The sequence below is a fragment of the Hevea brasiliensis genome, chromosome 13, assembly GCF_030052815.1.
Source record: "Hevea brasiliensis isolate MT/VB/25A 57/8 chromosome 13, ASM3005281v1, whole genome shotgun sequence".
NCBI lineage: Eukaryota > Viridiplantae > Streptophyta > Magnoliopsida > Malpighiales > Euphorbiaceae > Hevea > Hevea brasiliensis.
Genome location: NC_079505.1, coordinates 54,164,416 through 54,175,820, shown reverse-complemented (window position 1 = coordinate 54,175,820; position 11,405 = coordinate 54,164,416). Strand labels below are relative to the sequence as shown.

Genomic DNA, 11,405 nt, shown 5'->3' with positions numbered 1-11,405 from the left:
GCCATAGTGATCTTGGTGTGGACAAGCTAGAGGGACGACATCCGGTGTCCTAAGTGCATCCCAAAGATACTAAACACAATTACAGTGCATCAAAAAGTTAGTGCATTTGTTCTTTTTATTCTAGGGTTCTAATGAATTAATCTGTTAATTTTAAAATCTTAAATGGCAAATGTAGATCCAAAAACATATTAAAAGTGTTTTAATATGTTGTTTAACATTGAAATCAAATAGATAAATAATGAATCTTGCATAATGCATGAGACCTTAGAAGAAAAATTTTGAATTCAATGTTCTAAACTACTAATTTTTATGCTTCCGCTCCTTCACAGCTAAGAGTTCTCTGAACCGATTATTCTCAATGCTCAGAATTTATTGGTCGATGTACCCAAAAATATCAAACAGAAAAATTACTTCCTTCGGTAGAGTAAAAAAAATTGCTTTAAGATGTAATAAATAAATAAATATAGAACGAATATATAACAATCAATTCATGAGAGATAGAAGAAAACAAGATTAAAAGTTAGATGGGATTTAGTGGAGAGTACGTGACGATAATGGGTGGTTATAATGGGCAGTTCATAAACTGGAAAAAATATGCATTCCTCAACGACTAAAAAATCCCTAGTTTTAATCCACTAATCAGAGATATTAGGTTATTAAATCTTAAAAGTAGCAAGTAAGTAACGTTAAAAAATAAAAATAAAATTAGTTCCCAAAAAATAGGGAACAAACTTTATATATTTTAAAATATTATATATATATATATATATAATTTAAATTTTAAATCAAAAATCCAACAATTTAATAGGCACTAACTAATAGAAAATTTGATAAAATGACTAAATAGTTTAATGAAAGTAAAATATAGAGACTAAATAATATATTTTTAAAAATACAGAGATCAAATAGTTAGTTCTATTAAAACACATAGACTAATTAATATTTTTTTTCCTAAATAATAAATTTCAAAACAGATTCAAATAATAATGATATTAATGAGATTGATCATTGTCATCCTATATAAATCAACAAAAGAGTTTGAAGTTATGGCTTTGCCTAATTTCCACGGGTATTCATGACAACTGAAATTTCATGCTCATTTCCAGTGTTCCCACACGCCCACTGCTTGTAGACATTCATTCTTCTTTTTATAAACGTAACCAAAAAGCTAGTAATAATTTTCTGCGGATCGGGAACTTCCTTGAAGAAACAAATGACGCGTTGGGAGATAAGTCAAAGTCATCACTTGATTTTTTTTTTTTTTCCAAAAATTCATCGCTTGATAAAACGCATAAAGATACGAATCCTTTATTTTCATTATAATTCACAATCATTGAGTTTTTGGGTTAACCTCTGCAACCACAAAATCATGAGTTACTCATTCCAAGATGACTTTGATAAATCCCAACAAGATGCAGAGAGTACTTTTAACAACTTTGCTGAACAGGTCAATTCAACCATGAAATGGGGATTAACAGAATCCATTGGTAAGCAACTTACTAATTGTTGTCATAGATTCTTGAACGTGCAAATCAGTCTAATTATTTTTAGTAATATTTGATTATTTTTGGCTTTATAATTGTAATCAATATTCTGATGATCTTATTTGCTGAAATTTACATATTTTCAGTCATGGGGGTGGTGATAACTGTAGCAATTGTAGCCATAGTTTATGCCATCATTGACTGCCTGAAGAAAGCAGGAAGTGCAATTCCTGAATATGCCAGGATTTCTACCAGTGATAAAATAGATAAAGCTTCAACTGAGCACGTGGCAATAACAGTAACGGAGCCTGAATTCCCAGTGATTAGAGATTCACAGGTTCAGTATGCAACAATGGAGAGATTCCTTAGTAATATTGCAAGAGAGAAACCCATCAGGTTTTCGCCTCAGCAGATTCAAGAATTCACCAGTAATTGCTCCAACCTGTTGGGCTCAGGAGCTTATGGAGTAGTCTTTAAAGGAGAGCTCCCAAATGGAGTTCCTGTAGCTGTAAAAGTCCTCACCAACCATTCCAATAATAAGAAAGTAGAAGAGCAGTTCATGGCAGAAGTAGGCACCATAGGAAGAACTTATCATGCCAATCTGGTTAGACTCTATGGCTTCTGCTTTGATCCTTCTTTGATGGCTCTTGTTTATGAGTACATGGAGAATGGATCTCTCAACAAGTTGTTGTTCAACGAAATGAGAGAGATTGAGTGGCAGAAGCTGCATGAGATTGCAATAGGAACCGCAAAAGGTATTGCCTATTTGCACGAGGACTGCCAACAAAGGATTATTCACTACGATATAAAACCTGAAAACATACTTCTTGATAATTCTTTGAATCCCAAGGTTGCAGATTTTGGGTTGGCAAAGTTATGCAATAGAGAGAGCAATGAGGTAACATTAAGTGGGGGTAGAGGAACGCTTGGATACTCTGCCCCGGAGGTGTGGAATCGGAGCCATCCAGTGACACACAAGTGCGATGTATACAGTTTTGGAATTCTGCTATTTGAAATTGTTGGAAGGAGAAGACATTTTGATGATAATCTCAATGAGTCTCGTCAATGGCTTCCAAAATGGACATGGGATATGTACAAGAATAATGAACTTGAATTGATGTTATCTCTTTGTGGGATTGAACAGAAGGATAAAGAGAAGGCAGAGAGGATGGTTGTTGTGGCTCTGCAATGCATTCAACATTCACCTGATGCAAGACCTCTGATGAGTGATGTGGTAAAGATGCTGGAGGGAAGCATGGAAGTATTGCAACAGCCTCAAAATCCATTTGACTATTTGGAATCTAATAGACTCAATATTGCTTTCTTCACTGGAAGTGATGAAGACTCGAGCACACAGTCGTCTGCATTGACAAGACATATTTCTGAGCCAGCTTATCTCGTAACTAGGCATGAAATGGAAATTGAGTTAGCTGCTACTTCTTAGTTTCAATACATAACCTTATATCTCTGTATACAAGGATAAATTATTACATACAATCATTATATGTACAACACAATAATTATATTCTAAAATTTCTATACAAAAATCATAAATTTATTCATTTTATGCATTATTATTCTTGTCTATGAATTCACGTTTACTTAGAAAAAAAAATTGCAATTATGGCTAAACATTGAAGACACTCTATTATAATGTTTATGTTGTATGTTAACTACCTGAACAATGAAAACAGGAATGATTTTCATCATAAATTATTGATATAGTACATCCTAAAATCCAAAGTAATCGGATCTTTAGGTACGAATTTTGGGAGGTTCAGAGTTATTATTCGAGTTGACTAAATACAAGAAATTCAAACAAGAGACACAGAGTTCGAATAAGGTACAAGACACAAGGAGTTTAGATAATACCAAGAACGAGATAATCGAAAAGGCATTGAGTGTTCGGTTCAGAGTGAGTTTGGACAAATAAAGTAGTCTTAGAGTTTCGATAAAGGCTGTTAGAATACGTTAGATCATTGTCGACAATATCTCTAGGTGGTATAATGTATTTTCGTAATATACGAAGGAGAACAGTTAGTTATGAGTCACAGAAATCTCAGGAATTCAAAAAAAAAAAATCTCAAGAGTTGCGCAAAAGCACTATTCCTCATACTACAAATAGATCTTGACATCTATCAAAATACTCAATTTATTTACTGACTTGAATTGGAGTAGTCACATTCGGACCACCGATCCCTTTTTTTTTGGCAGATTTTCTAGAATCCATTAACTAACCCAAGGATGACAGATAACATCAATTATCTTTTTTATTTTTTGCCATTATAATGCTTATGTTGTATATTATATCATGAATTAGATCACCATGATGAGTCAATTCGGTGTTTTCATTTTAGACTAATAACAGACTAAAGTGTTAACGAAATTAATTGTTAGAAATTAACAAATTTCATTTTAAAAATATGAACAGCATCATCAATCTTAAAAAAAATCTAAGCAAGAAATAATAATTTATCCAACTAATTTAACTCAATCAATAATCCAATCATTTCATTTCGTTTGAAGGGGAAGAAAGAGGAAGCAGAGAAACTTTGATTGTCAAAGATCAATGATAGATCTTCCTCTGATACAAGCAGCAATAAATTGCCCAGACAAATTAGGAACAAGTAAAGAAAACCTACCAATGAGTAAATAAAGAAAACAAAAATCGAATATTACATAGGGATTTACTGAACTGCTGCCTAATTCATCCAAAATTGTTGGGTAGTACCTTTTGAATTTTCTTAATCCTCACTTTTCTTCTTTTTCTTCCTCTTATTCTCCTTGCTTGGCATCTCAGTTTCCGCTTCATCCTGTTCGGCATGCTTTCGCTTCTTTTTCTTCTTCTCTCCCATTTCTACATTGTCGACATCATTTTTTAACTCATCAATCAGAGCTCTCTCTTTTTTCTTTTTCTTCTTTTCCTTCTTTACAGATTCCTCAGATTCTAGTTGAGCAGCACTGCCGTTTCCATTAGTTACTAAAGCTGTCACCTCGCTAGTTTTCTTCTTCTTTTCCTTCTTCTTTTCACCTGTAATTGCAGCTTCCTCAGCTTGATCAGTCTTCTGTCTTTTGGGGACCATTTCTTCCTCATTCCCAGCAATGGAGCTCAGTGTTTGCCCAAGAACAGAGTCTGCAGAAGGATTGTATGTCTAGACAAAGCAAAGTAGTTAATAACCAACCAAAAGAAAGGAGTAATAACTGGAAACTATTTGTTAATGTTAAACAAACCTTTGCAGCACTTAAAAGTGCCTCGGCCCCCTTCTTACGATCCTTATCATAAGCTTCTATCTTAGGTTTTCCCTTAGCAGACCCAGCAGAACGGCCCAATTCCCTCCCTTCAAGATTCCTCAACCGTGCTTCAAGCTACAAAATTACAATGCCAGAAAATAGCTTTAAAAAGAGAGATGAAAGGATCATTTAAGAGAGAACTCAGACAACTTTGTGGCTAGTACCTTCACCCTGTTCTCCAATCCCATAGAGTTATCTTGGCCATCTCCAAGAGCATCATATCGAATTGCCAATGCAGCTTTAGCAGCAAGTGATCGAGAAATTTTTCCCTTCATCTTCGAGGATGCCTGACCAACCAAAGATGCATGGAAAAGAAGCCCATATTTTGGAGTTGCATGCTTTGTTTTAAGAGCTCTAAAGAGAGCTTTTTCCGCACCAAGAATCTGAACTGTGCTCCCAGGCTGCTTGGCAAGATTTAACAAGCTACCACCATGGGCAATGAGGCGAGCTCCAACTAGCTCTCCAACAAGAGCAGTTAAATTTGGTGCAATGGTGTTCATTCTGCTTTTCAAATAGTCATATAGTTGAGCTCTGTACTCAGCAAGAGACAGAACTTGGTCACATAGATCTCTTATGTTCATCAAATCTACATCACTAACTTCAGTTCCCATGGATATCATAGCTGCCTCCTTCAATTCTGTCTCAATCTCTTCTGGAAGTATCTGCAATTTTAGGGAGATAAAAAGGAAGAAAATTAAAAACAAACACAGCAAATTATCTCTTTTCTAACTGAAAATTAATACCATTAATATCATGTTCTAACAAGCATTTCCATAGAGAGAAGAAACCCATCATTCTGACAATGGTTAGAAGATCAAATATGATTAAGGCAGTCCTGGATGACTATTTGGGCAAAGATAAGTCGGTTAGTGTCATCAGTCAACAATGGACAAAAAGTATGAAGAAACAGATACTCATACAGATGGGCACAAGACAGAACCAAGCCCCATAAGCACAGATAAACTCAAGTGTAGGAAATATCACACGAATGCCATAATTAAATCAGAACTCTACCTCAGAGAAGTCAAGTTTTATAGCATTATCGCGACTACCCATCAGTTTCACTGCTTTCGCATAAAGGATGTTATCTTGTATGATCTTAGCAAGCTCTGGAAAATGCCAACCATACCATTCTCTGACCCTCATTGCATATGTGTTGAGCTCTTTATCAAGATCATCAAGCAAACCAATTGCTTGAATTATCATTGTATCAACCTACAAACACAACAATAAACATTGAGGGCAAAGCACCAGTTTAGATGTTGGAAAAAGTTATTTAGTTGTGGTGGACTTTTTATGACTTAAATTATCTCAAATTTATCTTTAAACCAATTTTTAATACCCTTGCTATCATATTTAAGGAGGTAATTTTTTAATAGTAGCTGCAGCAGCAATACCAAACAGACCATAAATCGTTAGATCATATTGGAATTCTCTTTGCAAAATCCCCCACTTATAGCTTATTGAAAACTTAGAAACAGCAACGACATGGTTACAATCAATCATAGCGACCCATGGAAACCCATGGAAACTGAAGCAATAACGAATGCTAACAACAGCATGTTTTACCAACAGGAAGAGCTTAAACTCACAAGGGGACAAGACATCAGCACAAGTGAAGTACCTTGTCAGGACTGAACTTTAGTTTGTATCGAGACAGGCTGTGTGACAAACCCAAGCTCATTGGTGCCAAATCTTGTGCACCTAGACCAGATATAAGCTCAGTCAACTGACTTCTCAGACCTCTCATCAACTCCATGACAGCATTGTTGTGAATGCATTCAATTTTCTACGATACATAATTGATCCAAGTTAATAAAATGAAATCAAACACCAATCAAGGGCAAAACTTAGAAATTCAATGTATAAAAAGAGTAGGTTACCAATTTATCCTTGATTGCATTTCCAAGCTTTGAATCAGCCACAGCCAAGGTTTCACCATCACAGTGAGAACGCAAAAACTTGCGCAGACCTTTGCTAGGCGTGCTATCAAGCAATTTGGTTGCTGCTTCCAAAGCCTCAGATGTGTTCTCAAATTTGGAAAAAGCTTTCAACTTCACTACCTGAAGCAAGCATTATATAACTAGATTATAACTTGAGACAAGCATGATACCAAGAAAACCAGTTAAAATAAACAATTACTGATGCCCAAAACTTCTGCTGAATGTAACTTCTCTTTATTTAAAAGAAAGAAAAGTAAGCACACGAAATCATGACACTTAAGAAGTCCTTAAAAAGTCGACTATATCAGTCAGTATGACATGAAAACCGATTTCAGCAAAGGAATAGTTTGCTAATCCTTATTATTAAGCGAAAGAAGACATTAGAAACAATTGTCAAATGCAGATTTTCATCATTACAAATATAAAAGCTATCATTTACACACACACACACACAGAGACAGAGATAGAGGGGACCTTTCTGGCCGAGTCTGCGTTAACAAACTCTTTTGACAAGTCCTGCAATAAAAAATAAAAAATCAGAGATCAACATTCACAAATAAGAAAAGGAATATAGCACAAACCAAACTTATATAAAAGGGAGAAACAAGGAAATTGAAATAGTTCACTCATTTCACCAGACATTTTCTCGAGAAAAATAAATTCCAAGAAAAACATACCTCGACTTTAGAGAGCTTCCCTTCATCCAATACTTTAAAAAGGGCAAAGCCAGCAGGAGTCTCAAACAAAACAAGCATCTTTAACTCCCAACTGCAAAAATGCAGAACCAACACAGCTTCAAATCAATTTCTATAGAACTCTTATGCTTTCTTGTACGTGACCAATTATAGCAATGATCATAAACAATACAAAGACAACAAATTTCTAGGGTTTTACCTCTTCTGCAATAATACGCGTGCAATAGAGGATGGAGAAGAGAGGGACTCTGTTCTCTGCTGCGCTCAGGAGAGGAGGAGGAACTAGAAAAGAAAGAGGGGAGCCTAGGGTTTTAAGAGGGCTTATGGAAAGGGACAAATAATGAAATAAGGGTTGAGTACTACTTGGGCCGGATCCTAGGCAGTAGAAAATAGTGGGTCGGGCCGGGTATGGATTCTAATGGGCTTGACGTACACTTTTTGCATTTCAAATTTAAAACTAAACTGAACAACTACGTCAAAATAAATAATATAACCCAATTGAATTTATTTTATTATTTTAATTTTATTTTTTTATTAAAAATCAAAATAAATAAATAATATTACCCAATCGAATTTATTTTATTATTTTAATTTTATTTTTTATTAAAAATCAAAATAAAACAGTATGAAATTATACTGAATTAAAATGGATCCTAGGCAGTAGAAAATAGTGGGTCGGGCCGAGTATGGATTCTAATGGGCTTGGCGTATACCTTTTGCATTTCAAATTTCAAACTAAACTAAACAACTACGTCAAAATAAATAATATTACCCAATCGAATTTATTTTATTATTTTAATTTTATTTTTTATTAAAAATCAAAATAAAACAGTATGAAATTATACTAAATTAAAATCAAATAAAAATAAATTTATACATATATATTTTTTATAATTTTTAAATATATTTATATTTTTAATACAATTATATATTTATATATAATTAAAATAATAATATATATCATAAATATTACATCATATATATTATAATTATGTGTTATGAATAACCTAGAATCATATTTAATTTTTTATGTTTTCTTAATAATTGGGATAATGATCAAAGAAATCTCAAACGTTACTCAATTGTACTCTGAACTATTGATGACAATATAATTGTACCCTGATGCTAACTACATAGCTAGAAATTAATAAAATTGTAATCTCAACTATGATCCAATGGTGTCATTTTAATAAATTTTTAATAAATTGAGGCATTGATGAGATTGGCAATTTTGTTAATTTTTAACGGTGTAGTTAATGGCATGGTATTATTGTATTATTGTCAATAGTTCTAGGTGCACTTATTTTAAGAAAATAAAGATATAATCATAAAATTGTAAAATTTAGGGTTTTTTATTTTTCTTTAATAATTTTAATTATAAATATATTAAATTATCTTATAATTCTTAATTATAAGTATGATACTACATTTAAACCCTAATTATGTATGTATATGATATTTAAAAATTATATAATTAATAAATTACTAAAATGTATATTATATAATAAAATATCTATTAACAATCTACTTTAAAATTGAGGACCCATTTGAGGAGCTAATTATTAGATACATCAGGAGCACTAAAAAATAATATTTTCTTTCTCACAGAAAAGTGAGTCCTCCTTATAATATAAAGAGTAAATCTCACATGATTATGAAAGATAATATATGTGCATCGGGTACACCTGATAATTCCTCCATTTGAGGTTGTGGCACGATGACCAAAATGCAGGTGTATGTTAAAAAACAGTTTCATTGGCCTTTTGGTTAAGGGGGAAAAAATGCAGTTTTTACCGATCAAAATTTTAGTTATTGAAAAGCATCAAGAATGCTTATTTTTAGAACGTGTTGTTCGATAAAAGATTGGACAGCAGTTTCGACATTTCATCTTCTCAATAATATTCTTAAAAACTTAAACTATAAATGCACATCTTTTCTCACCTTTGCCTGCAAAATAAAAAAATGATCTGTTAATCAATTAGAGAGAGAGAGAAAGAGAAGAGAGAAGACTTTCATCAATTCAAATTTTGTGTTTCTATTGGTAAGGAGAGTCAAGGTAGTGCCCTGAAGTTCATGCTGTCTTTGGAGTAGAAAATGGATGACAAAGACTCTTTAAATAGATGCAAATGTTGATTGAAGGAGGGAGAAAATGATTGACAGCCATGATCCACTGGCAATGGTGTCGAGACCATGTTTGGGGCGACGATGAAGCACTTGGTGACAACAAGAACTTAAAGGTGCAGAAAAATGGTTTGAAGAAATTGTACTGTGCTTGAATTTTTTTTTTTTTCCTAGTTTTCATTTTTTTTCTTTTTATAGTTCCGCTTTGGGCAATATGAGAAAGCTGCAGAAAAACAATTAGCGACTAATCCATTAAAGGATTAATAATAAATAGTGAATTGATGATGATTATGGTTATTTTTTTTGTAGATAATTCTTACTGGAAGCTTGAGTAGATTTCTGTAGTCCTCATATAATTTTCTTTGTTTTTTTATTATTTGTCAGTTTTGTCCATTTTTAAAGAAATTAACTTGATTTTATTAGTATCAAATACTTTTTATTATGTAAATTAAATATATTATAAAAAAATAATAAGGAATATAATAAATGGATAAATTTAAAGTAATATGTTTATAATTATTGTTCTTTTTGTTCATTTTATATCTAATAATGTTTTAAATAGTAATTTTAACAAAACACATAACAAAACAACTTTTTTTAGTTAACAATAGTTTTCTATTTTATTACCAAACAGGTAAACAAATTTTTCAAATCAACAGTTATATGATTAGCAGTTTTAAAACAGTAACAGCAGAATATAACAACAATATTAAACATGTCCTTAAATGGCAATATATATATATATATATAAACTTTCACAACAATAATTATATAAAATTATTTCAAGAACTTCAATCCAAATTGAAAACGTAATTGAAATTGAAATATCAAGAACTAAATCGGAGCCGAAATATAAGAATTAGAATTATATCAAAATTTTGATTCAATTTTAATTTTTAGGAAAACTCTAAATTAGAACCACTACGCATCCTTTGTAAAGATGGTAATTGGGTATGTTTAGTCTTGAAAATAAATATTATATTTTAAAAAATTATTTTGAATTTTTTAAAAAAAAATTTGCATTTAGTTATAATAATTCTCAAAGTAGGGAAATAGAAATTAACTTTCTACATTTCCAAATTTAGATTTATGACTAAATAATTTTCCATTATTCCTTTGTAACATAATTTCAATGTCTTGGTTATTGGAACAGATACCAGCTATAGCAATTGCTTTATTCTTCCTTTTTTTTTTCTTATTTAGTTTTTTCTTTATAAATATAATCTATATATATTGTTGTAAAGGTTTTGCGATCGCCAGCCAATTCTCACTGAAGTAACAAAAGGGCTAGAAATAGAGAGATAAAGGGATATAAATAGACTAAGTTGAGAAAAGAAAAAGAAAGAAAAGAATATTTAGAGAAGAAGAAAGAAGAATTCTGCATTTGTTATTGATCATAGGAATGTCTCAATTACAAGTATCTTCCTCCTATTTATACTAATACCTACTACTTAACAAAATAACAGATAGTAGACCAATTATTTACAGTCAGCCCACCTAATTAAACTCACTAAGGTCTCCTACCCCTTAGTCATAATAGTCCCCACTCCTTGAAATCATTCTTATCCCCAATAATTTAAAAAAAAAAAATCCTTGAATGCTTGCTAAATCTATAACCATCTGCATCAAAGCTTGAAAAGAAAAATTGAGAATAGAGGCAGTAGTGTCAATATTGTTGGCATTTTCACCACATTCAATGCAAAAATATTTCATGGACAAAATTTGGATTTTCTTCTTCTATCTCCTCCACATTTCAAATTCATTCTCTTTAAGTATGATATGCCTACAAGATCCCAGCTGTAACGCCCTCACTTTAGGTAGTTTGTACATTCTACTGTTCTGATAACTAACATCTATTCTGACAGTAAGGG

The 11,405-nt window shown here is 32.2% G+C and overlaps 2 protein-coding genes across 2 annotated transcripts; one reads left to right on the top strand and one right to left on the bottom strand.

The window, feature by feature from the left end:
* Positions 1 to 1,267: 1,267 nt before the first annotated feature.
* LOC110672921 (rust resistance kinase Lr10) lies at positions 1,268 to 3,046 on the top strand. The gene is made up of 2 exons (XM_021835857.2): positions 1,268 to 1,487; positions 1,631 to 3,046. The coding sequence occupies exons 1-2, from the start codon at positions 1,370 to 1,372 to the stop codon at positions 2,926 to 2,928; spliced, it is 1,416 nt and encodes a 471-aa protein (XP_021691549.2). The 5' UTR covers positions 1,268 to 1,369; the 3' UTR covers positions 2,929 to 3,046.
* A 922-nt stretch (positions 3,047 to 3,968) lies between these two features.
* On the bottom strand, positions 3,969 to 7,736 carry LOC110672931 (probable nucleolar protein 5-2). Its single transcript, XM_058132020.1, has 9 exons — positions 7,613 to 7,736; positions 7,396 to 7,486; positions 7,193 to 7,234; positions 6,659 to 6,838; positions 6,400 to 6,564; positions 5,790 to 5,990; positions 4,940 to 5,437; positions 4,716 to 4,850; positions 3,969 to 4,636 (listed from the first exon to the last, which is right to left on the bottom strand). Exons 2-9 carry the CDS (start codon positions 7,471 to 7,473, stop codon positions 4,229 to 4,231), a joined length of 1,707 nt encoding a protein of 568 aa, XP_057988003.1. The 5' UTR covers positions 7,474 to 7,486; positions 7,613 to 7,736; the 3' UTR covers positions 3,969 to 4,228.
* Between the last annotated feature and the right edge of the window lie 3,669 nt (positions 7,737 to 11,405).